At 52.7% G+C, this 26,759-nt stretch overlaps 1 protein-coding gene across 1 annotated transcript in view; it reads left to right on the top strand.

Annotated features, from left to right (window-relative positions):
• Nucleotides 1-16,328: 16,328 nt before the first annotated feature.
• The window catches only part of DNAH17 (dynein axonemal heavy chain 17), a 94,030-nt gene continuing 83,599 nt past the window's right edge, over nt 16,329-26,759 (top strand). Inside the window, exons 1-10 of the mRNA XM_043462283.1 lie at nt 16,329-16,691; nt 18,480-18,673; nt 19,436-19,628; nt 19,797-19,896; nt 20,151-20,236; nt 20,447-20,572; nt 21,182-21,334; nt 21,438-21,524; nt 23,117-23,284; nt 23,512-23,628. Coding sequence (XP_043318218.1) covers nt 16,347-16,691; nt 18,480-18,673; nt 19,436-19,628; nt 19,797-19,896; nt 20,151-20,236; nt 20,447-20,572; nt 21,182-21,334; nt 21,438-21,524; nt 23,117-23,284; nt 23,512-23,628 — 1,569 coding nt within the window. The 5' untranslated portion in view covers nt 16,329-16,346. The remainder of the gene's footprint in view (nt 16,692-18,479; nt 18,674-19,435; nt 19,629-19,796; nt 19,897-20,150; nt 20,237-20,446; nt 20,573-21,181; nt 21,335-21,437; nt 21,525-23,116; nt 23,285-23,511; nt 23,629-26,759) is intronic.

The following is a 26,759-nucleotide window of genomic DNA, read 5'->3' as shown; positions in this document are numbered from 1 at the left end:
CCCTATGGATGGTATCCCACCAGGCTCCTCTGTCCATGGGATTCTCCAGGCAAGAATACTGGAACGGGTTGCCATGCCCTCCTCCAGGGGAATCTTCCCGACCCAGGGATCCAGCCTGTATCTTTTAAGTCTCCTGCACTGGCAGGTGGACTCTTTACCACTAGCGCCACCTGGGAAGCCTTACCTGTTAACACACTTGTGTTTTTTCACAGGATGAGAACTGAGAGCCCAGAGTTGACATGTGTGACACAGTGTCAGCCCTGGAGGCCTGGGATCTCCGAATCAGCAGTGGAAGCGCATGGATGAGCCCCCCAGGGATTTCTGAATGGAGATGGGAGCAGAGAGGGCAGAAGGAAGGGCAAAAGGTAACAGAAAAGACTGAGGTTAAGAAGCCAGGCTCCCCAGGACTTCCCTGGCAGTCCAGTGGTTAACACTCTGCACCTCCACTGCAGGGGGTGTGGGTTTGATCCCTGGTCATGGAACTAAGATTCCACATGTATCGTGGCATGGTCAAAAAGGGAAAAAAAGAAGCCAGGTACACATCACCCCTGGAGAAGGATATGGCAACCCACTCCAGTACTCTTGCCTGGAAAATTCCATGGATGGAGGAGCCTGGTAGGCTACAGTCCATGGGGTTATAAGGAGTCAGACACAATGGAGCAATTTCACTTTCCTTCTTTCTATAGTTCCTTTTGGAGAAGGAAATGGCAACCTACTCCAGTATTCTTGCCTGGAGAGTCCCATGGATAGAGGGCCCTGGTGGGCTGCAGTCTATGGGGTTGCAAAGAGTTGGACACGACTAAGCAACTAACTCACACACACACACATCACCCCTCACGCTGAACAGGAGGAGGGAGGAGTGTTTTGGGCTCATTTTAACTCGGCGGGTGGCAGCTTTGAGGGAGTGCGCTGGGGTCCCATAGACTTAGCACAGTGCAGACAATCTGAGAAATCATTAGTCTTGCTGCAATTAGCAATTTTTTTTAGCAACAGTAATGCGTTCATTGGCATCACCCCAGTGGACTGGGTGTTCAACTGTGAAGGAAAAGAACAAAATCTAAGAATGTGCACAAAGGGCTAGAAATAGAGTGTCAAGGCTGCCTAAAAACTGCCATGAAGCCAGGGACTTTGGAGAACTTTTTAGCTTCCAGGGTGGAAAGAAATTCCAGGAGACCGTGCGAGTTTATTGTTCCACTTGACACGTAAAATGGAGACGGGTGATAATAATAGGTGAGGCAATAGTGCCCATTGTTCATCCACATGCTGCCCTATGAGGGGGACACTTTCATTGTCCCCCGTTTTCATATGGGGCCTGAAGGGCTGGCTGGCCAAGGCTGAGGGTGGGCTTGTGCTGCAACCACTGGCCATTTGGCTACATGTCTGGGCTTCTACCCACATTGCCATCCTGCCTCTCAGGAGTACCTCGCATCCCTTTCAGCAAGCTGGGGGAGCTGTTCTGGGGAGAGGGAGCAGCCCTGCTTACCCAGAGCCCCAACAACCCAGGACCCTCAGAGAGCTGGTACTTTGCCGGATCAGCCAATCAGAGACCAGCGACCAAGACAGTGCCCGTGCCACAGGCCAGGCTCCAGTAAGCTAAGATGGCCCCAACAAGAAGAGCCCAGGCTACTTCCTCAGAGCCGGCTGGGGCACAGAGCCTCCCCCATCACCTGTGTTTGGAAAGAGATGGACAGAGAGATGAAAGGATGGATGGAGAGGGGTGGATGGAGGGAGGGAATGAGACGGGGGACAGCCAGAGCAGTGGAGAGCTGCCAGCAGAACAAAGGCAGAGCTTTGGGTGAGCCCCGATTGGTGACTGTTGGCATCGGGGAGCTGGCAGTGGGCTAGTTAGAAGTAGGACATCCTTTGTGATTGGTTATGGGGCACATTTGTTTTCTGCAGGTTGGCCCTGAGTTGAAAGCAGGGACAAAAAACCAGGGAAGCTGGCAGTCACTGACCAAGTCCTGGCTGTTTTGTCTTGATTGCTGCACAGGGTGTCGTCCTAGTTCTATGGTCATTTACGGTCTGGCTGTTGTCTGTATGTTTGATCGCTCCTGCTGAGAATGTTCTCCCAGGAACTGCACGTGCTCTGGCGGGCATTGTGCCCCAGGGAGCTGAGGGTCCACTCCACTCCTGGAAATGGACTCACAGTCCCAGGAAAAGGGCGGCTCCACCCACCTTGAGTGGGAATGGAGGGCTGCATCGTGGCCACAGACGGGACCTACTCCGGTCCTCTCTGAGGGGACTAAGCTGAGCCTCAGGACCCCCTTGCCTGGCCAGATACCCACTGTTCTCTAGCCAGTTAGCTCTGAAAATCCTGGGAGCTTGGGACTGGGAGTGGAGAGGAAGGAAGCCCAGTGGGGCGGCCTCATTTCTACAATCCTCTGCCCTTAGTGTCTTCAAGTCAGTCTCCCCTGTGCTGCCTTGCAATGTAACCCTGCTGCTTTATTGTTAGTGTTGCGGATTAGTTGTTCCGTCATGTCCCACTTTTTTATAACCCCATGGCCTGGAGCCTGCCAGGCTCCTCTGTCCTTGGAATTCTCCAGGTAAGAATACTGGAGTGGGTTGCCACTTCTCTCCTCCAGGGGATCTTCCCGACCCAGGGATCCAATCCGCTTCTTCTGCATTGCAGGCGGATTCTTTACCACTGAGCCACCTGGGAAGCTCAGCACTGCTGCTTCTCCTGTCTTTACTTGGAATATGGATATTTTGTTATCATGCATAATTTTCATTCACTTTGCTTTCCTTCAAGTGTTGCATTGCATGTCATTTATCTTAATCTCTGAGTGTTAAGGATTCCCCAAAATTCTGTACCCAAAGCAGGTGCCTCTCACTCCTTACCCCTCTACCTCCTTGCCTTCAAGCCCCAGGTGGTTCCCCCTTGGTGTCTAGTGTTAGTGTTCCAGGGCTGGCGAGTAAATTATACACATTTTTAATGGATTCGTTAGGGTTTTGGTCGTGGTTTCTGCTTCTTTCTTTTCTTTAATTAATAATTAATGATTAATTCATTCCACAAATATTCCATAAGATTTTAATGGAAAAACCTGAACAAAGTTTTTGGGCAACCCAGTTTTTCTTGTACCAACTCTGTTCCCAGAACCATGCCAGGGGCAGGGGATGCAAAAGTGAGCGAAACGACAGTGGGTGGGCCTGGCCCCATGGAGCTTACGATCCTCAGGGCAGAGTCCTGGAATCTGCAGCCCTCACACCCCCTGCCTTTGCCCTGGTGGAAAGAGGGCCCCTGGAGAGGCCTCTGGTGGGCAGCACGCATGCTGAGGGAGTGAGCTGAGCCACGTGCCTCTGGTTCCTCGGGGGCCGGTTTTGGCTCCCCCCACCCAGCTGTCAGAAGCAGCCACAAGATACCTGCACCAAGGACTCCAGGGGTCAGCTCCGAGAGGCCCTGCCCTCTCTCTTTCTCCATCCTGGCCAGCACATTCCTGCCCTTTCATAAACACACTTGGAGTTTTGGAAACCAGTTCCAATCACCCCCAGCCCAGGACCTCACAAGAGGTAGCCCACCCATGGGTGTTAAACAAGGGTGAAGGGAGCAGCAGTGAAAGAGCCCCTCTTGGGAAACCTTCCGTGTCATCTGCTTGGCAAGCCCAGGTGGAAATGGCATCGGATCAGCCTTGCTCCTCGCTGGCAAGCCTTCCCATTCGCCTTGCAGGGGAGACGGTTCTGACTGTAGGTCTGAGCTCAGGAACTCTCAGATCTCTAGGATAAGGAACAGATCGGTGTCTCTCAGCCTAAGGTCTGTGATGACATGGGCTCTCCGGCTGACCTGTACTCTTGACCTTCTCTGCTGTGACGCCCTGTTTCACCACTGTGCTATGCTCATGTCCAACTCTTAGGGACCCCATGGATGGTAGCCCACAGGCTCCTCTGTCCATGGGATTTTCCAGGCAAGAATACTGGAGTGGGTTGCCGTCTCCTCCTCCAGGAGATATTCCTGACCCAGGGATCAAACCAGAGTCTCTTGAGTCTCCTGCATTGGCAGGCAGGTTCTTTATCATGGCATCACCATGCCATGGTGGGATGCCCCGCTGTTTCACTAAAGCTGTTTTTCTTGGGTGGATTCCATAGCTCTGTGGGTTATTGTCAATGTCAGAAATGTCTCATTTTGTGGTATAAAAGGCCCAAAGGTCTAAATTGTAACCTCAGTCTCTCATCCACTAAAAGGCTTCTCTGTGGTCCTTCCCCTGCTCCCGACCTTTTCACTCTTGGCTGAGGCCTGGCTTGTGCTGGAGTGGGAGATGGTTAATATATTTATCCATAGGATGAATCGACACCCACGATCTTGCTATTTGTTTTCAACTTGTCCCATCTGTTCTCTTGTTCCCTTTTCCTGATTTCTTTTGGATTACTTTTTATGATCCCATTCTATCTCTGCAACTGTCTTCCTGGCTGTTATGGACTGAATGGGGTCCCCTCAAAATTCATATGTTGAAGCCCTCACCCCCAGTGTGATGATGGTGTTAGGAGGTGGAGGCTTTGGGAGGTGAAGAGGGTTAGGTGAGGTCAGGAGGATGGGGCCCTCATGGTGGGATTAATGCTGAAAGCTTGCTCTTAGCCTCTCTCTACCATGTGAGGACTTATCAAGAAGTCAGCACCTGAGGCCTTCACACGATTCACGTTTCCTGTATTGGCAGGTGGGTTCTTTACCTCTAGGACCAGCTGGGAAGCCCCCATATTTCACTCTCTCTCTCTCTCTGTGTATATATCTGAATCATCACATGGTACACATTAAACTAATACAATGCTGAATGTTATTTGTACCTCAATTTCAAAAACCCCTAAATTTAAAAAAATGCCTGAAAAAAACTCAGACCTTCAAATCAAGAATTGTTTAGTCAATATTTTGTTTTCTTTTATGAAGATATTTTATTTCTTTATACCTCAGTACAAGCCAGTAATTGCACACAAAATAGCAATTCAGTAAAATCAGCTCCATTTGAGGTTAACATATGATGGTTATAACTTTCAGCTGAAGTCAATTTTTCAACAGTACCTTTAATTACAAAGGTTCTTATATGCCTAGATTTTTAAAAAATTTAAACGGTTCATTTTGTCTTTGTTATCCTTGCAAATGTTTCCATTCTGTAGGTTTCATAAAGTATTGTTGTTTAGTGGCTAAGTCCTGTCTGACTCTTTTGCAGGCCAGAATTTCCCTGGCAAGAATACTGAAGTGGGTTAGTATTTCCTTCTCCAGGGGTTCTTCCCGACCCATGGATCTAACCCCCGTCTCCTGCATTGGCAGGCAGATTCTCTACCGCTGGGCCGCCAGGGAAGCCCTTCACAAGGAATATTGTCAGTACTTTAGAACATGAATATAATTCACAAACACACACTTGTACTGGGGGTGGGTGGTCAAGGATGTCCCCCGGCTAAGTGAGGTGGGCAGGGCCTCCCTGAGTTGCCCCTTCTTGAACTCATGAATAAGAAAATTAAGCTGGTTAATATCTCCCCTTCTTTCTCTACAGAGAGGTCAGGCACACCGCTAGAAAGCCAAATCAGGCCCTTCTGCGTGTTTTTGGAAGTAACATTTTTTTAAAAAATTTATTTATTTGCTGCAAGCGGGGGTTACTCTCATGTTGCACAGCAAACATGGACCGAGGCTTCAGCAGTTATAGCACATGGGCTTGGTTGCCCCATGGCATGTGGAATCCTCTGGCACCTGTGTCCCCTGCATTGACAGGCAGATTCTCAACCACTGGACCACCAGGGAAGTCCTAGAAGTAATATTTTCTGGGAGTATGGCCACACCCACCATCCACAGGTCATCTGTGGCGGCTTCAGAACTACCATGGCAGAGTTGAGTGGTTGCCACAGAGACCATCCAGATTCCAAAGCCTTAACTATTTATATTATCTGGTCCTTTACACAAAAAATGTGCTGGCCTCCAGGACCACTAACGTGGGCTGGGGACTTGAAGGGAACTTTTGCAGCGGGCCTGCCTCTCTGAATTCCTGGTAAGACTGGGAGCGGTCGAGAGCTCAGGGCTTTCGTATTTCAGATAATCCAGTCTCCATGGATGCCAACTGCAGATTTCCCAGCACAGCACAAAACTGTGTTTTCCCCTCTCGGGAACCCATTTAACTAGGAGGCCTGTAAGTCACGGGTGATGAGACCAGCTCTGTCCCCGAGAGGCCACAACCGTGGAAAATGGGAAAGTCATCTCCTTCAGTCTAAGCAGAAGGAGCGGCAAAAAGAACAACCGGATGGGGGTGGGGGCGCTGCAGATAGGACTCAGGGACCAGGTACTCTAGGTAAGAGGGCAGGAGAAGGAAGCTATTTCAGCTTGCAGCATCTCAGAGGCTGCACTAAGTGAAGCCCAGAGTGTCAGGGGCATCACTCTGGACCTCACAGTCTGCAGGAGCTTGGGATGTACCTTGGTCTTCACAGTGACAATGGCACACGCCCAGTGCCACGTGAGGGCCGGCATGCCCTTCCCGGCCCCTGCCATCTGTATGGTGGGGTCAGAAGCACTGGCCTTGAAAGATTCAGGCAAGAAAAGACAGAGCATCGGCCCATGAGCTGAAGAGAGGGGCTGATGCTGGACAGGAGCTGGTGAGTGTTCTCAGAGCCGGACCCTCAGAGAGGGCTGAGCCGCATGTCTTGGCTAGTGTAAGTGTTGCTGCCGTGAACACTGCAGTACATGTATCTTTTTCAATCAGAACTTTCTCTGGACATATGCCCAGGAGTGGGATTGCTAGATCATATGGTAACCCTATTTTAAGCTTTGTAAGGAATCTCTATACTGTTTTCCATAGTGGCTGCATTTTTCTGTGTCTTTAAATAAGACCAGTGATGGTTCCAGCACCCCTCCACACATTCTCCACTTCTACCTCCCCATCCCTGGAGCAGGGCTTTGTCCTTGTTAGATATAAAGCCCACTGGACCACACCCAAGGAATGGACTTGGAGACAAGAGGTGTGGTGGGAAGCGAGGCTTTAATGATGGTCTTGCAAGGTGGTTTCTTTACCGTCTGAGCTACCAGGGAAGCCCACGAATACTAGAGTGGGTAGCCTATCCCTTCTTCAGGGGATCTTCCTGACCCAGGAATCGAACTGGGGTCTCCCGCTTTGCAGACGGATTCTTTACCGTCCGAGCCACCAGATGAGGTGACAGGCAGGTTCTGATGGAGTTACAGGGTGGGGCTGGAGAGTCTTTGTTTCCAGTTGTTTCCCAGGTGGTCCGGTCAGAGGACCACCCTTCAGGTAGGAGGCTCTCAAGCTTAAAGACCTTAAAATAAAGCTTTGCAATTAAAGTGGTCCCTTGATTGGACAAAGCAGCAGCATTTGGTGAATTGGAAAATCAGATTCCAAGCCTGGCTTCACTGATTGCAAAATGGGTGGGGTCATGAGAAAGTTCAGACGCCTCTGAGAACCATCAGGGAATTCATAGGGGTTCCTGACAAGTCCACGGGAACTAGCTAGCCGTGTCACTTCTACTGGCAGCAACCAGGCGACCTACTGATCTGAGTGGGCCCGGGTCTCTCTCAGGTCTTAAGTTCTGGGAAGCCCCTTGGTTTCAGGCACACCAGCATGGCCACATGGGGTTCTTCTTAGTGCTTTCCCACCAACATAGATGCTCGGGGGGCTCCCCTGGTGGCCCAGGGGTTAAGAATCCACTTGCCAACGCAGGGAACACAGGTGTGATCCCTGTTCCAGGAAAATCCCACATGCCGCAGAGCAGCTAAGCCCGTGATCCACAACTACTGAGCCAGCACTCTAGAGCCCACGAGCTGCCAGCGCTGAGCCTGGGTGCCCAGAGTCTGTGCTCCACAAGAAGAGAAGCCGCTGCAGTGAGACGCGCGAGCGCCGAACGAAGAGCAGCCCCTGCTCACCCCAAGCAGAGAAAGCCCGAGGACAGCATGAAGACCCCGCACAGCCAAAATAAATAAATAAATACAATTAACAGTGCTAATAATGATAGACGTTTGGGTACTCAATACAGCATAGGTCCCTCTGTCTCAGAGCAGGCTGACAGGGGAGGAAAGAGATGATTAGTATAGAATGCTTGTGAGAGATACAAGGGGACTGGCAAGGGAGTGCCATGCTGAGAAGTTAGTGGCTACGTTTTTTAGAAATTTTAAGGGAGGGGACACGTCCCTTTGGTTGATTCATGTTGATGTATGGCAGAAACCAACAGAATATTGTAAAGCACAATTAAAAATAAATAAATTTTTTTAAAAAAAAGAGAGCCTAGGCAAACAACAACAAAAAATACCCAACCAACCTACCAATTTTATTTATTTTTTGGCCACATTGCACAACATGTGAGATCTTAGTTTCCCAACCAGAGATTGAGTCCACGCCCCCTGCATTAGAATTGCAGAGTCTTAACTGCTGGACTGCCAGGGGTGTCCCTATATTTTTATAATCAAAGGAAAAGTAAGGAGGGGATAGAGACCACCTTCTTCCTCCTTCTCGAGTAGACATCAAGCTTTCATCATTAGTTCCTTCTCCACGTTGGGCGAGGGAGTTTTCTTGTCCCTAGCCAGTCAAACTGGGGCTGCCATGATGCAGCGGAGATGAGCAAAAAGGCAGTAATATACAGTAAATATGGTAAATAACTCAGGTTTCAGTCTAATGTCATCTTTTCCTTATGTTTTTGTTTTTAGTGCACAGAGGAGCATGTCCTAGGAATCATTAACTTACTGACCTTACTGGGCAGGATGTGGGTCTCGTGCCACTGTGGTTTTATTGTCTGGGGGTATGTCTTGTGTTTCTGTTGCATGGTTTTGTTGCTAGACTATGTGGTTCTTGGTTTGTTGTGGTCCTGACTCACTGGAAAAGACCCTGATGTTGGGAAAGACTGAAGGCAAAGAAAGGAGAAAGGGGGGTGGCAGAAGATGAGATGGTTAGCATCATCAGAAGATGGGGTGCTAGCATCACCGACTCAGTGGACATGAATCTGAGCCAGCTCCAGGAGATAGTGGAGGACAGAGGAGCCTGGAGTGCTGCAGTCCATGGGGTGGCAGAGTCAGACACGACTTAGCAACTGAACAACAACAATAAACCTGCTTTCTTGAGCAATCATTAACTTACAGGGGTCTCCCATATTTTTCCTTTCACCCCTTAATGGCGTTAACTATTTAATTACCTACTTTGTCCCTTTACTTTGTCCCTATCAAAAGGCTTGAAATTTACAGTTCCTTTTTGTTTAAGGAGTCTTCAGGGACAGAGGCCAGGCTGGAGGGGCCACGTCGTAGGTGACAAATCCCCCAGTTGCGGCAGAGACCAGAGAGGGAGTCAGGGATGGATGGCATCCACAACACTGCAGGCTAGTCTCCACTGCTGTGTTTGTGCAAGCAGCCACCCTGCTTCCCGGATGACCTGTCCCCACCTGAGGAGTCTGGGAGATGCAGAGACAGCCTGGTCTCTGCACAACGAATGTCCTTGGGCTAGATTTAGAGACAGACGGGCTGAGTCCAACCACAGGCAGGAAATTTCATTTCCAGACCTCCATCAAATTCTTCTTTCCTGACTCATTACATTCAAAGTACATTTTGTTTTGCAAACAAAGCAGAGAAGGCCTTCCAGCAGAGGCCTAGCCCCTAGGGCCCAGGTCTCTCTCTCTCCCCTGAAGTTGGAAGTTAGACTTGAATCTGCAGGCAAATAGGACATTGGTTGGTGGAAGCACAGAGCCTGTGGGAGGGCTGGCACATTTCAGAGAGAAAGCCATCATCTTGTAGCTTTTTGCTGGTGTGTTGAGTCCCATTTACTACTTAGGGTCCTTGACTTTCACCTTGGAGATACTGTTTTCCAGTAGGAGATATTATAAATCAAGTCATTGAAGAGGAAATTACTCTAGAACACCATTTAATTTTTTTTTTTAATATTTCAAAAGAAGTCTTTGTCCTTTTAAGAAAGAAATACTTGCTATTTCCAGGTCTCAGGTGCAAGTTGAGCTGTATTGTTCTGGAAGCCGTTGGAGGGATGCTGGGCCTCTTAAAGGCAGCCTGTCCTTGAACACCCCCAGTAAAGTACAAAGTGCACCCGAGTGGCCAGTGTGATTGATGAGCAGTTAGTGGAGACAAGGACCGTAGGGGGGGCAGGGAGAGGCCACCAGTCTGGGGCTGCCCCTGGGGCCTCACAGGACCTCTCCTGCAAGGACAGCAGCGGACATCCAAGGTCTGTCCCCCAAGGGAGACAGTCAGTGTGGACAATTCCGACTGTGAGGTTTTTGGGGTGAAAACTCCCAGTTCTGGGTCCTTCATGTATAGTTCTGCTATGAGCCCTGCCACGCAGTGACGGCATTTATCGCTTAGTCCACCCAAAGTTCTAGTTTGTCAGTGAGTATTCCGCTACAGCGGGGCTTTCCTGGGGGCTCAGATGGTAAGGAGTCTACCTGCAATGCAGGAGATCTGGGTTTGATCACTGGGTCAGGAAGATCCCCTGGAAAAGGGAATGGCTACCCACTCCAGTATTCTTGCCTGAAGAATCCCATGGACAGAGCCTGGCAGGCTACAGTCCATGGGGTCGCAAAGAGCTGGATGCGACTGAGCAACTAATACACGCACACATTCCGCTATAATGGGCCGCAGGCGGCCAGACTCTCCTCTGAGGGGCACTCCCCTCCCAGGCCACGTTTCTACACCTGCCCCCACTTGGAACCAAGGGGGAACTGTGAACATCCGGGCATTTGGCCCTGACCCCTGGAGGTGGGGCCAGAACCCTGAGTGTGGGTTCCCAGGTGATTCCACTGCACAGCCACCGGGAGAAGCGTTGTTTTCAAGGCACCTGCTCCTGGTGTAACCCGTGGGCTTGTTGAAGAGGACTCAACAAGGGGGTGTTCTTGTTGAGTGGGGTGGGTTCTCCTCAAATGGGTATGCCCAAAATGAAAGGAAATACAGGAGGGTTCCATAGCTAAGGAGAATTGGCTGCTTCAAATGGATTTACTCGAAACAGAGACCAAAATTCTACTCTAAACCGGTGGTTCTCAACTTCTAGTGTGCATTAGAATCTCCTGGGGGCTTGTTAAAATTTGGATGGCTCCCCCTGCCCCCAGATTTCCCGCTTCAGCAGGTCAGTGTGGGCCCAAGCACCTGCATCCTCAACAGGCTCCCAGGGACCCCCTGTGAGGACCACACTCTAAAGAGGGGAACAAAAATTAAAGGCTTGCTTGAAGTGGTTTTTTGTTTGTTTTTAATGAAAATGACAGGGAGCTTATTTAATCTTGGGTGTCCCTGGTGGCTCAGATGGTAAAGAATCCGCAGGCAATGCAGGAGATCGGAGTTCAATCTCTGGGTCGGGAAGATGCCCTGGAGAAGGGAATGGCAACCCACTCCAGTATTCTTGCCTGGAGAATTGTGTGGACAGAGGGGCGGTGGCAGACTACAGTCCATGGGTTTGCAGAGTCAGACACGAGTGAGCGGCTAACCTTTTCACTATTTTATATCACATTTAATAAAAGGAGATCGCAGGTGCCGTCAATTCTTAGGCTAAATTAAGTGTGTGCGTGATGAGGGGAGGAGAAGGCGGGGAGGAGGAGGCAGGGGATGGGCAGCCTGGGACGCTCCCGGGACTTGGCTGCGTTGAGACCAAGGCCAGCGTGTGTCAGAGGTGCCCCGGCACCCGCCGCAGCAGTTTGACAGCGGAGCTGGCAGGAGGGACTGGGCACCAGTCCCAGGCGAATTGGAAGTGTACATGCCTGACGTTAGGTTTCGAGTGCCAAGGCCTCCATTTCAGAAGATGTCCATCCTGAATGAACGTGTTGATGGCTGCGTGGCACAGCCAACCGTGGAACATTCAGGTAAGACGCTCTGCCTCCTCCCACACCACGGAGGCCCTGGGTAACCAGGTGCTGGTGACCCCACCTCTAGCTTCCTGCACCCAATCTCTCCCTCTTATGTTCAGTTAGTCCATGAGGGACCCCTCAAAACCACACACACCCCTCCCTCAGACCCTAATAAAGGCAGAATCTGGGGTAACCTCGCTCTCTCCCGTACCCGCTCACCTGGGCACGCCCTGTATCCACCAGGACCTGTTGGCCATAAGTCTTGCTCCCCCTCCTGCCAGACAGTCATGGGGAGGGAACTCTCTGTCTGGAGCCTGAGGCACAGCTTGGCCTGATCCCCACACTCGGAGCCTGTCCCCGGTCTGAACTCAGGCAAAGGCTCTTCTTGACCAAACCTCAGACAGGTTTCCCCAGGCCTGGCTCGGGACCTGCCTAAGCCAGTCCCGGCAGAGAATCCTGCTAAGTCACCCCCCACCTTTGGCATCGGAGCAAGCTCCTTCATCCTCATCTCTGATGTCTACTCCTTGGCCTGCCTTTAACAAGAATCACCCTCCCCCGGAGCCTCCTGTTAGCAATTCTCCACCCACGGACCCCTCACAGCTCCCTGACTGAAAGCCCCAGCTGCCTCTGCTGCCCTCGGAGATGAGCACAGCTTTTTCCTCTATAAGAGCAGGACTGAATAAAGCCTGGCTCAATCACCTCTCATCAGCATCGTGCTCCTTTGACCCTGAGGCTCATCAATCAAACATGTGTTTCCACAGGCAGCCCAGCCCACCATCCCCTTCATCCAGCAAGCAGAGGCCTTTGGGCTGCAAAACCCTCCCAGTAACCCACCTGCTTCGCAGCCTGGCTGGAATCCGGGTGCGTCCATGCCTCACATGGAGCATCACCCTGGGGCTCGCTAGGCAGAGACCCCCAGGCCTCCAGGGTGCCTGGCCTGGCAGTGACGTTTGGAAACCTCGTGAATCCGAAACAATTCTCAGACCACCCTACCCGCTTTGTGAAGCCTGAGGTCCCCACTGGGCCAGCTTGGCCACGGGGTTCTGCTCTCCCTTCCTACCCAAGGCCAGGGGCAAGGACATGCCTGGACAGAGGACAAAGCCGCCCGTCCTCCTGGCCCTTCTGGCGGGAGCTCAGCCTGAGGACGTGGAGCAGCGCCAAAGCCGGCACAGGGAAGCTGCGTGTGGTGGGGACAGCGATGAGACCCAGATGGCCCGCCCTCCCGCCCACCGCGAGCGTCCCCAGCCGAGGAAAATCGTCCTGCCAGTTGTATTTAATGATGGGTCACGACAGCGGAAACTTGTCTTCCAAGTTGATTCAGCGGGAGGAAGCGCTCCCTGGGGACTGTAAGTAGAGGGTGAGCCATTCAGCTCGCCCCAGCCCCGGCTGTGACTGTCAGAACAGAGGAAGTGAGGAAGCCACGTACCTCGGCAGGTGGCCCTGGAGGGGTGGACGCGGCCAGTCACCCGCCGCTCAGCCCCCAATGCACTTCCCAGTCAGGAAGCTTCTCCCGCCGCCTGGCATTTCCCAAGGGCCTGCTGTTTCCCCCACCTTGTGAGAGCTAACGCTTCCACCTAGAACCCTGGGAGTCCTGTCCTGGCTTCTCGGCTCAGGTGGGGCCTCAGGTGAGACCCGCTGGGGATAACCTTTCTCCACGTCCCTCCTGAGTCTCTCTTCCATGCCAGGCAGAGCGTTCACCCCGAGCCCCAGGCTGTTTCACAGCCAAAGAGTGGGGGTGGGGGGTCTGCCTGACTCCACTATTTCACCATATGACGTTTGGTCCTTTGTGCCTTGGGATGCATGCTCCCTGAGGAGCACAATTTTAGTGGAAGTTGGACTAGTTAGAATTTTTCTTAACACCAAAAGCATTTTGTATTGGGGTATAGTCTATTAACAATGGTGGTGGTAATTTCAGAGGAACTATGAAGGGACTCAGCCTTACATATACATGTATCTATTCTCCCCCAAATCCCTCTCCTATCCAGGCTGGCAACATAACATTGAGCAGAGTTCCATACAGCACAGACCAGTTAGAATCTTGATCTAAGGTTTCAAACTGCTCCTCAGAAGAGTAACGGAGCCTAAAGGAGAGAAGGGTTTCACACACAACTGCGTTAGGGGAAACACTGCGTTAGATGAGGTTAAACAGCCTTTGCAAGACTTATCAGAGTGGCTGTTGCTTCAGTGATGTTTATTGAAGGCCTCCCGCAGGCCAGGCACAGGGCCAGGTTCTGGGGTGGCAGTGTTCATCAAAGGGGATGGGCTCTAGGAGTGGGGTAAGTGGATGACTGATGCTTAACTAGTGCCTGACTGATTACAGTTGTCATAGTGACACAGAGCAACGCGGGGTGCTCAGCAGAGATCGAGGGAGTGGACGGTCGAAGGGAGACCCTGGCTGGGAAAGAAAGATGTCGTAGCTTGGTATCTGAGGGGGGGTGAGGAGGAGTGCACAGGTGCGGGATTCTATGCAAGGCTGGAAGGCCCTGAGGGGAACAGGTGTCTTGGAGGAGCTGGAAGAAGGCCAGGGTGGCTGGAGTGTGAGGGCAATTGTGTCAAGACTGGGAAGTGGTGCAGGCGAACTCAATGGGTTTTAAGCAGGCGTTGGCATGACAGTTGCCTTTTTAAAGGTGCTCTGGAGGATGACTTGCTGGGGACAAGAAGGGGTGTGGAGAAGGAGAGAGGGTGTCTGTAGACCAGGGGGTGAGGGAGGGGGTAACAGCAGCTTGGACCAGAGAGCAGTAGCCATGGAGGAAGGTGGACCAGTCCAAAGATGTCAAGGAGGCAGAATCGACTGGTGTCAACAGTGGGAACCAGGACCCTGCTGGTGCCTCAGCCACTGGTGGGTCAAGAAAGCCTTGCCCTTCTCTGAAATTTATTCCTAAGTATTTCATTCTTTTTGATTCTATTGTAAATGGGTAATTGTTTTCATTATCAGGTTTCAGTGAGTGTGATTCTAGTGTGAGTCAGGATACATGTTATAATGTCTATGTGCCTCTAGGAAATGCAAGATGTGTAATAGCCAAGAAAATGGGGAGAGGGAGTGAAACAATAAAAATTGAACTAAAAGAGGCAAAAAAAAGAAAAAGGAATCTGGAAAAGGGAAGACAAATAAGCACATAATAAGAATAGATTTAAATCCTGATACATTTGTAATTTCATGAAATGAAAATGAACTAAATGTTCTAGTTCAAAGATAAAGTTTGTTCAGTCCTAGAGCCTTTCCCCAGAGAAGGCAATGGCACCCCACTCCAGTACTCTTGCCTGGAAAATCCCATGGATAGAGGAACCTGGTAGGCTGCAGTCCATGGGGTCACTAAGAGTTGGACACGACTGAGCGACTTCACTTTCACTTTTCACTTTCATGCATTGGAAAAGGAAATGGCAACCCACTTCAGTGCTCTTGCCTGGAGAATCCCAGGGACGGGGGAGCCTGGTGGGCTGCCGTCTATGGGGTCGTACAGAGTCGGACACGACTGAAGCGACTTAGCAGCAGCAGCAGAGCCTTCCCCACTGTGGTGGGTGATGGACAGTTGTTCCTTTGCCACACCACAGTGGTCACTCAGGTCCTAAGAAAGTTCTAGAATCCCAGTTCCCAGGAGACTTGCAGGAGTTCCACGGCAGTTGGTTCCCCTTGAGGGATGGGAGCCATTTCCTTTACTGGTCTGCCAATCGCTTGGCTCTGCTAGCTGCCTGAGGAGCTGTTTGCTGTCAGCTGGTGAGTGGCCAAGAATTGTGCTCAGGGGCAAAGCTGAGGGGGCTCAAGAGGACAGAGGTGGAGCCCAGGTGCTGGTGGACAGTAGCCCCGTTACCTTCCCGGCACCCCCCCACCCCCCGGAAGGTGCCCTGTTCCCTGTTTGTGGCCAGTCAGGGTTTGGAGCATCCCTTTAAATTTCATGCTCACAAGGAATGCCTCATTTGTTTTGGTTCTTTGGGGCTTCAAGGGGGTCCCCCCTCAGCTCTCCAGTTACTGTCCCTATAAGAGAGCTACAAGGGATCCTCCCAGAGGGAATGTGAGTGACATCTGGGCGGTCCATGGGAAAATCCCCTTATGGGCATGTGATGGGGGTTGGGGGGCCGAAGAGACGCTGAAGGGCAGGGCAAAAGTTGGGGTACACTACGGCTGCTGTTAGGATGGGGAGAACATGAACTTCACCCGCTCATCGGACCCACCCTCTCTCTAGCATCCTGAGGGTGTGATGTCCTCCTCCTGGGATTTTGCATCCAGGCCCTTCTGTCACTTCATTTTGTGACATTTCCTTTCCCACCCCCTCCCCTTCAGACTGTTGGGATGGTCCTTGCCTTTTCCCCAGGGGCCATCTCTACCTTTCCCAGCCTATTAACTTGATGGTCACAGTGAACCCAAGCAGACACACGGCCCGGAGGCCCTGCTCCACGGTCACAGCTACAGAAGGACACAGGCTCCCGGTCCCCGCCCCCCCACCCCCCAGCTGGAAACAGTGTCTTCACGATGATCCTTCTTTCTCTCTTGATCGGTCGGAACGTGCATTTCAGATGGTTCCAGTGATGTGCGGGAAGTAAAGAGTCCCTAGGAGGTGGCCGCTGCCTCAGTGTCTCTGTTCCCGTAACAGGTGTAAGCTGACGTCAAGATGACGATTCCCACGGATGTCAGACTGGAGTATTTGGAGAGTGTCTCTTCCCTTGTCCTGAAGTTCAAGCCGGACAAGTGGAGTAAGATGATTGGGACGGAGGAGAACATGGCTTTGTTCACTGAATTCTTCGAGAAGCCAGATGTACCGGTTCTGGTGTTGACGCTCAACCCTGCTGGCATGATCATACCCTGCCTGGGCTTCCCGGCCTCCCTCAAGTCCAAAGGGGTGTACTTCATCAAGAAGAGACCCGAGAGCATTGGCAAGGACAACTACAAGGAACGTCTGGTCTACGGGGACATAAGCCCCACGCCTGTGGACCAGCTGATCGCCATTGTGGAGGAGGTGTGTGCACCCAGGCCTCGGGATGGGGGTCGGGGGTAGTGGGGAGGGCTCAGCGGGAACAATGCCTGCTTCCCATACTTTGTGTGAGCAGCCTTGAGCCCTGCTCATCAGGAGTGGGTCCACAGATCTACATCCACATTGCCTACAAGCAGGTCAGGTATTTGAGCACTCGGGTCCGGCTCCCCTGGCCACTGAGACCGACCTGCTTTCTAACAAGACCTCCAGGGGATGCTGTGCAAATGAAGGCTGAGTGGCCCTCGCCATCACCGGTCTCTCTTGAAATCACTAGAACCTCCGCACTGCACTGGGGACAGTCCCTGCCCACAGCCTGGAAAGGTGTGGGCCATTCGAGATGCAGTAGAAGGGTTTCCCAATTCTGAGACTTGGAGCAGAGAAAGGGAAAAGCAAGTGCTGCCTTACATCTCTCCCCACTGTCCTGCCGCCTCACTGTTGGCAGGTATGGCAGGCGCAGCCCTCTCTGGACAGTCGGACCAGCCAGAGTTCCAGTGACTTAGCTCTCCTAGGCTTCGCTCTCCTCATCTATGAGATGGGGATAGTGGGTGTCCCCACCTTGTACAAATTCAGGCCACAGGGGTAGCTCAGTCAGGACCCAGACCGACCTCCCCTCATGTCCACCGAGATGGCTGGCATGGCCCCAAACTGGTCACTCGGTTGTGTCCGACCCTTTGCGACCCTACAGACTATAGCCCTACAGGCCTCTGTCCACAGGATTTTTCAGGCAAGAATCCTGGAGTGGGTTGCCATTTGTTTCTCTATGGTATCTTCTCGACCCAGGGGTTGAGTCCACGTCTCCTGTGTCTCCTGCATTGTAGGCAGACTCTTCACCCCCTGAGCCATCAGGGAAGCACCCCCTAACAAAGCACCAGTTGGAAGGCTGCAAGTCCCAGATGCACATGTGAACAGGGCTGGTTCTGTCTGAGTCCTTTCTCCTTGGCTGTGGATGGCCGACTTCAAGTGTGTGTCCTCGTGTCTTCTAAGGACAACAGTCATACTGGGTTAGGGCCCTCCTTAACCACCTCTTGAAAAGCCCTCTCTCCAAATCCAGTCACATCCTAAGGTGCTGGGGGTCACGGCTCCCACATGTGAATCCAGGGGGACACAATTCAGCATATAACAGCACCCCAGGTAGCAAGGAACATCTGCCTTCAGCCAGGAGTGTGTGCTCTTGTGGCAAGAGTGTGGAGATGGCTTTGTCCCTACAAAGACACAGGGGCAGGGGGACTTGCCTGGTGAACCAGTGATTAAGAATCTGCTTTGCAATGCAGGGGATTCGGGTTTGATCCCTCATTGTAGAGCTAAGATCCTACATGCCACAGGGCAACTAAGCCCATACATTGCCACATGCCACTGAGACTCAATACAGCCAAATCAATCAGTATTTTGGAAAAAAAAAAAAAAAAACTTGAAAGACATAGGGGCTGGGAGACTTCCCCAGTGGTTGAGAATCTGCCTTGCAACCCTGGGATTCAGGTTTGATCCCTGGTTGGGGAGCTAAGATCTCCTGTGCCACTACAAAGATCCCACATGCACCTGAGACCCCATGCAACCAAATCAATCAATCAGTATTTTTTTAAAAAGAACTTGGGGAAAAAAAGACACAGGGGAGGGGCTTTCATCACTGGTCTCAGCACCTTGACCGGCCCCACCACCTTCTTCAAAGGGAGAAGGGCTCGGTTCCCCCAGGTTGCCAAGGACCCCACTCCTCCTGGGTGTCCCCCGACCCAGGTGAGAAGGCTCAGGCAGAGCTGCAGAATCCTGTCCTTTCAGGTCCTCTACTCCCTGTTAAACCAAAGTGAAAACATGAGCGGCTGGCCCCGCGTGGTCTCGGAGGACATTGTGAAGCAAGTCCACAAGCTGAAGAACGAGATGTTTGTGATGGGCGGCAAGATCAAGGGGAAGACCCTGCTGCCCATCCCGGAGCACCTGGGCAGTCTGGACGGCACACTGGAGTCCATGGAGAGGTCGGGGCCTGGCCGGGGAGCTGGAGGGAGGGGTGGTCCCTGAACACCCAGGGCAAGCTCCCCACAAACTGGTCTTGAAACTAATGAAGACCAGGAGGGCAGGACTGTGCCTGTAGGTGCTGAGTCTGAGATGGGGCATTGGAGCCCCCCGCCCAAGACTCTGCGAGGTGACGGCTAGACCCCCGTGCTCCAGCTCCCCTTTGCATCACATGGCATGCCAAGAGCATCACATCATCTGGGGTCACACAGGAAGGGGGATCCCCAGCTTTAGGGCATGGGTAGTGAGGGGCATGGAATGGGTTTGCAGCAGGCGGAGGCTGCACTTCTGAATGGAGGCCGGGGCTTCCCAGAGACCCCCAGAAGCACGAGGACCCCCCAGGTGTCACCTCGCACCTGCCCGAGCACCATTTGCAAGGGTGTGGTGTGTGCGGCTCTTGAAGCTGTGGCAGCGACCGCGTGTTCCTTGCCTCCCATCAGAGGGTGAGCAGTCCTGCAGGGCTCATCACACAAACACGTCCTCTAGGCCCCCAACACTAGCCCTGTGGTGACTCGATCAGAACTGCCCGGGGGCTGTGGCGCAACATGGATTTTATTCCAGAGCTGGCTCCCCTCATCCTCTTCATCGGGGTCACCGGTACCCTGGGCAAAACCCAGTATTGTCTCAGGCTCTGTCCTGGCTGAGGGCTGCTGGGGGCGGAGCTGGAAGAAGCCTGCAGGTGTAACTGAGAGCATCCCCCACCCCCCTAACCCTTGGCTCTGCAGGATCCCCTCCTCCCTGGACAACTCACTGCTGCATGCCATCGAGACCATCATCATCGACTGGTCCCACCAGATCCGGGATGTGCTGAGCAAGGACTCGGCCCAGGCCCTGCTGGACGGGCTGCACCCCCTGCCCCGAGTCGAGTTTGAGTTCTGGGACGCCCGGCTGATGAACCTCAAGTACATCCATGAGCAGGTGATGGCTCTTCTGCCCCCAGCAGCCAGGTGCCCGCTGGAGGCCTGAGCACCCAGCCTCCTCGAGGGGACCTGGGTAACCCAGATGGATCCCTCAGTGCTGGTCTGGGGGTCAGGCAGGCTTCATCTGGGGTCTGTTAAAAAAAATAAAATTTGATCTCCTTTGCAGCTCAATAGGCCCAAAGTGAATAAAATAGTCGAGATCCTGGAAAAAGCCAAAAGCTGCTACTGGCCAGCCCTGCAAAACGTGTACACGAATGTTACTGAAGGTGAGCGGGTGACCCTATGAGAATGTCCCCCCTCCACCAGAGGAAGGTGTCAGCGCCTCCTGGGCGGGCCCCTTGCCGACCCTGGGGGTGGTGGGGGGTCTGCCTCCCCTCAGCAGCAACTTCCTGGAGTCCTGCCTTTTGAGGGAGCAGGTGTCTGTAAACACACTCAGCTGCCCGTCATCATTTCTTGCCATCAGGGATGGGGGCCAGTTTCTGCTCCTGTGGGGATGAAACCCTGTTCTTGTTCCACGCAGGCCTGAAGGAAGCCAACGATATCGTTCTGTACCTGAAGCCCCTGCGTATCTTGCTGGAGGAGATGGAACAGGCCGACTTCACGGCGGTACATCAGCAAGAGAGGGTCCCTTGGCTGGCTTGTCGGGCTCTGGGCTTGTGTCTTGGGGCAGCAAGGGGCTGCGGGCTTCCTGGCTGTAGTCAGGCACAAGTACTGGGGGCACCTCTTCTTGCCCTTGGATCTGCCCCCTCCTGGAGCCGTGTGGAGCGGGGAGCTGAGGTGCTGTGACCAAGCGCCTGCCCGCCCGTCTCTCCCCAGCTCCCGACGTTCATCACCAAGGTGCTGTACACCATCTGCTTCATCTGGGCCACCTCCGAGCACTACAACACACCCTCCAGGGTCATTGTCATCCTGCAGGAGTTCTGCAACCAGCTCATCGACATGGTAGCCCCCCGGCCCCCGTGCCTTCCCTCCCCCATCCCACCCTGCTTCCCGGTCCATGTTCCCCAGCAGTTTAAAAACAGGCAAAGATGTGGGTGCAAGAATTTTCAGACTAAGGCTGGGTCCCCCTGCGTGGCCACCCAGGGTTGTCTCAAGACCTGGGCAGAGCCAGCCCAACCTGCCTCATGCTGGGAGGGAGGAGAAATGAAAGAGGGGCTGCCCACAGAGTCCCGGCACCCCACGCCGGGGGCTTTGAGGGATTTATCTGCTCTGACAACACCCATTCCCTTCCCTCCTTCCATTTCACAAGCGCACGTTACACAGCCTCCAAGGTCTGAGTTGCAGCTTTGGGCCCTGGGCTACCAGAGTGTGTGAGAATCAGGCTCGTGGTCCTGTCTCCCAGCCCAGAGGGACACAGTGACCCGGGGCCCTGCAGCCACAGCAGGACTGCATTTCTGGGCCCCTCATCATCTGCCTCCAGAGTCTGGTGGTGCTGTGACCTTGGCCTGGGGCGGGGCGAGAGGGTCGTTTTAACCAACCATGCCGCTGTGGACAGTGCACCTGGGTGTCACCCCTCCGGCTCAACTTGGGAACATCTTCCCTTCTGCCCAGACGCGGACCTTCCTGAGCCCCGAGGAGGTGCTGAAAGGCCTGCAGGGGGAAATTGAGGAGGTTCTGGTCGGCATCACTCTGTCTGTGAATGTCCTGAAGGAACTGTATCGGGTCTACGACTTCTGTTGTGCAAACATGAAGCTTTTCTTCAAGGTACAGCCTGGGTGTGGACAGAGGATGAGGGGAAAGAAGTTGGGGTGATGTGGACCCCATGGGACCCCATGAACCTGCCTTTTCTCTCTCTTTCTCCTAGAAGAACAAGGAGCCGGTGCCTTGGGAATTCCCTTCTTCTCTTGCCTTTTCCAGAATAAATTCCTTCTTCCGCCGTGTCCAGACCATTGAGGTACAGGTAGAATTTGGCTCCCCTCCCTCTTAGGAGAACTGCACCTTGCTTGCACATGGGCTCCCAGGAGGGAAATAAAAGTCACACCCAAACATCTGTGTCCCTGGGAAGCCAAGTCACTGGGCTGTCCCCACCAGGCCCAGAGCTGTTAACCCAGAACAAAGCGGTCCATTTCAGTTGCTTTTCCCTTTTCTCCTGCCTTCTATCCACAAGCAGGTTAATGACAAGTTCATTGACCTGGGTCAGGAAGCCTGCAGGCCAAGGGAGAGGGTGAGAGGGACTAAGTTAGCACAACTGAGGTTTTAAGAAGGACCTTATTTGGATACATGGAATGACACAGGACACATGGAATGACATGGGACAAATAACACTTTTAAAGAGGTTCAGAACAGTTTCCTCTGGAGAGAAGAGGTGAGAGGTGAAGACATGTGTAGGGCAAGAAGGTTTTCCTTCTTGTTTTGTAATCTGTAGGGGGTCTCTTTTTTAGACATATTTTGTACACATGTGACACTATTTTAAAAAATAAAGCAGGGTTGGGGGGGTAGATCCTAGAACCACTGGGCAGTGATTTTTTTTGAGGGATGCTGTCAGTGGGGGCTCTGGGAAGGCCTGTACGGCTCCCATCCATACCCTCTGGGAGGCAGAGCAGGAAACCCCTTGAGATGCCACATCTCAGTCACAGAGCATTTCTTCACGCCCCAAGGCTCCCAGCCTGAGAACTTGAGGGTCCCAGCTGAGTTTCTGGCCAAACAACTGCTGGTTCCTACATTGTAGATTCTGAATTGGGATGGAGCTTCTGGGAAAAGAGGGGCTGCTGGGGGTGGGGGAAATGGCCATGCTGTCCACCCCTAGCCCGACGGGCATGTCAGCTGTGCCACCCTCCTCTGGTATGAGAGGCCCAGAATGCGGGGCGTGACAACGCTGTTACTTTCCAGTAGGTTTGGTTGGGTCGTATCTCGATACACCTTGGATCTTTGGTGGGAAACAGCACCAACCTTGGCACCGGTTTAGGGGAGGGACTGGAGTGCCCTGTGAGCACAGGATCAGGCACATGGGGCCTGCTTGTGGTCCTCAACGAGGCTTTGGGGGTCTCGATGGGGAAATGACAGCTATAGACAGAAGCATTAGATAGCTCAATAAGACTGAATGAGGTTAAATGCCAAACCAGCGGTCTTGGAAAGGAAGGTACCATCTGGGCTAAAGGAGTTGGAGAAGCAAGAGAGACTCACGTCTCTGAGGGAATGAGCAAGTAAACATCCATCAGGCATCCAGTACATGAGGCTGTGAGGGACCACCACGTGCCTTTCTAACTGCTTCCTCCCACAGCCCAGGAGGTGGGGCCCCTGTAAAGTGTGATTTTATTTGCAGACGCATGTCACCCAGTGTTGGGTCAGGACAAGATCCCGACCTTCATCGCCGCCTCCTCCACGATCACAACTGGGAGATTACTCACAGGACTCTCACTTCCGTCCCCTCTGCCTGTGTCCCTGAAATGGCTTTAGAGAACGTTAACTCTGATAAGCAGAAGGCCCCTCCCCTCGGGGGTCAATCAGGAAGTTGAATTGACGAGGGTGCGGGGGTTCCTCCACCAGGAACTTTATAAAACAGCCATCGAGTTTCTGAAGCTGGAGAAGATCGAGCTTGGGGGCGTGAGGGGGAACATCCTTGGAAGCCAGGTGGCCCAGATCTACGACGAGGTCTTCGAGCTGGTGAAGGTTTTCGCCGACTGCAAATATGACCCCCTGGACCCTGGAGATTCAGTAAGTCGGGGGGCCTGGGCGGGGTCAATGACAAATGCCCAGAGGGTGGGAAGGCATGCGGAGGGGAGCGCATGTGGCAGAGAAAAGACAGCACAAGAACTCTGCCCTCACAACAGTGAACTTGCTCAGAGGCAACCTGAATCCTAATGGGTGGACTTAGAGTGAGCCCACTCCTGGCTTTGCATGCTGGTCGAGGTTCTAAGGTTGGTAATTTAATTCGCTTCTAGAGTTTTGATGATGACTATGCTGATTTCGAGACCAAAATTCAAGATCTGGATAGGAGACTGGCCACCATCTTCTGCCAAGGGTTTGATGACTGCAATTCTATTGAGTCCAGTGCAAAGGTAGGTGCAGGCGAGGAGTGTGCCCTGACTGAGGATTCGTCACACCAGCTCCATGATGCTGAGAACGGTTGTTCAGTCGCTTTGTTGTGTCCAATTCTTTGTGACCCCATGGACTGTAGCACGCCAGGCCTCCCTGTCCATCCCCAACTCCCAGAGCTTACTCAAACTCATGTCCATTGAGTCAGTGATGCCATCCAACCATCTCATCCTCTGTCATCCCCTTCTCCTCCCGCCTTCAATTTTTCCCAGCATCAGGCTGTTTTCCACTGAGTCAGTTCTTCACATCAGGTGGCCAAAGTATTGGAGTTTCAGCATCAGTCCTTCTAGTGAACGGTTGTAGAATCGGTCTAATCATGCAGTCTGGAGATTGTAGGTGAAGAGCCAGGCCCAGAAAGGGCAGGAGCCTTTCCCAGTGCCTTAGAGTCAGCAGTCGGCACCTTGAGTAGCTTCTGAGGGGGTCTTCCTGTTACATTTCATCTTAGGAAAGTGAGCATGGGGTTATTGTACTGAGTCCTGTTCTCCATTTGTCCTTCTTTGATTCAGTTCCCTCATTACTTATATAAGGAGCAGAAGTTAGAGGCAGAGTTGCTCTAAAAAATAAAACGCATCCACATTTTGAGCCGCTGAGCCACACTGACTTTCTTAACATTTGAGATCTGAGAATACACAGTATTACGTGTATATACACAAAATAGTGTGTGTATACACATAATACACGGTATTATGACTGGGAGTCATTTCTGGGTGGTGGGGTGATGGCTAATATTTTTCTGTCCTCTGTGTACTTTTCTCCTATTTCCAGGTTGTGCGGGTAAGGTGTATAGCACTTCTACAGTTAGAAAAAGGAAATGCTTATGAAAACATTAAAAAAAAAAAAAGATTGCAGAAAAGCACTAAAGCTCCTAGAGACCCTCAGTTTGAAAGAGAAACCCAAACGGCCGATACTCACATAGGTTGTTGATTTGGCCTTGCAAATGATCGGGAAAGTGCAAGTTAAAACCTTTGTCTCTGGTCAAACAAACTGGCTGGAACTGTGAGGAGCTGGACACTCGTCCCCTCTGCTGGTTGGTGCACCCCACCCACAGGACCCCTCAGCAGCGGGCACATGGCAGGGGCACATGGAGACAGGCTCCTGGACCTTCCCGGTCCCAAGTTCACGAGGTAGCCAGCGTTTGGTGCCGACATGCCAGGATGTTCCTTTGACTTTTGAATATTTCTAAAGCGAAAATGCTTGAGGATTTGAAGCTCTGCAAGTGTAACGATCAATTAAGTCTTGGATGGAGTCGGTGCTTCAGGCAAAATATCAATGAATGCAAATTAATACAGAGCCTCTGTGCGGTTCCCTTCTCTGAACACCCTTCCCCTTGGAGCCGCCTCGGGCACCTCCTCGGAGAGGTCCCCCTCACCTCCTCCTCCCGGCGGGAGCCCTCCCCGCGCCGCCATTGCCGACACTGACCTGATTGGTTTTCCTTCTTCATGCTTGGCTCTCCCTGGCATCCGTTGTGTACTGATCTCTTCATGTCTGTCGGCCTCTCAACTAGAATATAAGGCAGGTGCTTGGTTCGGGTTGACGCAGAACCAAGCCCAGTGCAAAGCCAGGCTTTCCTGGTGGAGGGAGCTGGCCCCCGCTGAGGCGGTGGAGCTGCTACCCTGCTGCCTCCCTGGCAGACCTCAGGCGGGAACCAGAGGCTGTTAGCCCCAGGGCGACCCAAGTGCAAAGGGTCCCGAGTAAGGTTGCCGGCCAGTGCTTCCACATGGAAATGCCGGTCCTCCCCAGTGGTGGGGTCTCAGGAATGAAGACGTTGCTGGAGCTGATGGACTGCGGCACCAGTTAGCCCTTCTTGCCTGTGGTGGGGATGGCACGCCCCCAGGCCTCTCGGAGGCTGGGTACCACCTTGTGCCGTCTTTCGGTGATGGGGAAGGAGGTGGGTTGAGGTATCCATGCCAAGTTGCCAGAGACCATAGGTGCCCCCTCGGAGAGGAGGAGCTGGCCAAGGAGGAACTCTGGGTGGCACATGCGGGCCTGAAGGCCACTCCCTGGGTGTTTTCACAGGCACTTCTCCACTCCACCTTGGCCTAAATCGGCTCTGTAATCCGCAAGAGAAAGTCCTTTTCAGACACGTGACTTTGTGTTATATTAGAAAGAAAATAAGTCAGGAAGACTCTCGTAAACCATTCCTGTCTCCATCTGCTCATCTTCCTTCCCACACTGAAGATCATTTTCTTCCCATTTGACAACCCTCCGCTCTAATTAGGACAGGCCCTTGGGGTGCCCTCCCGCCCATCCGCTTGACCCCCTGCGTGTTCCCAAGCTGCTAGGATGCTATTTCTCACTGTCAGTAATTCACACGCAGCTGGGAAGGTTCTAGAGCAATTTTCCACACAACCTCCTCCTGGCAGAAAATGAAATTAACCTCCTTCCCAGAAGCCAGGGGCCAGAAAACATGTGAGCGTGAAATAAAGGGAAGAGGGGGAGGAAAAAAGTCAAGAGGGTTGTCAAGCAATAGAATGTGCTTTTCCCAATTGCTCTGTGTCAGGTTTCAGAGACACAACACTGGTGACCTCATGTGTGGGGACCCCCCCCCCAACTGCAGGGAGTAGCGGTTAGCAACTCGGGGTCACAATGTCTTCCCGGGAGTCAGTGGCTGCTCTCGTTGACTTTCAGGGACCTAAAAATCTCTCCTGCTTTCTCAGCAGCAGCTATTCCACCCTTTCCCCGAAAGGCCACTTTTGGGCACAGTGGTCTTAGTTTTCATACTGAAAACTAGGGCAAATCTGAGATTTGGGTCCAGGCCTTCAGGGTCCAAGGGCTCAGGCAGGCTTGGGCACTTGTCCCCTGGTGACCCCTGGCTGGCTGGGAGCTTCCCGAACGTCCGGCACGTGTCACTGTCCAGCCCACATGGCCACTCTCTGCGGGCTGCAGTAAGGGCCCCTCCCCCAGTGCTTAGCCCCAGCCCCCGCTGCCTCCAGGCCTCCCACCACTGCGAGAGGAGTTTTTAAGAAACCCGCCTCTATGTCCCAACTTGAGCCACCCTCTGATGCCAGCCAAGACCGCAACCAAGACACCCAGATGATCCTCCCTTATTCTCTTCTATGAGCTTTTGTTTAGTGAAAGCGAGTGAGTAGCATTC

The sequence above is a fragment of the Cervus canadensis genome, chromosome 1 (assembly GCF_019320065.1).
Source record: "Cervus canadensis isolate Bull #8, Minnesota chromosome 1, ASM1932006v1, whole genome shotgun sequence".
NCBI classification, from domain to species: Eukaryota; Metazoa; Chordata; class Mammalia; order Artiodactyla; family Cervidae; genus Cervus; species Cervus canadensis.
Note: the sequence above shows the minus strand (reverse complement) of the source record. Positions and strands in the feature narration are given on the sequence as shown.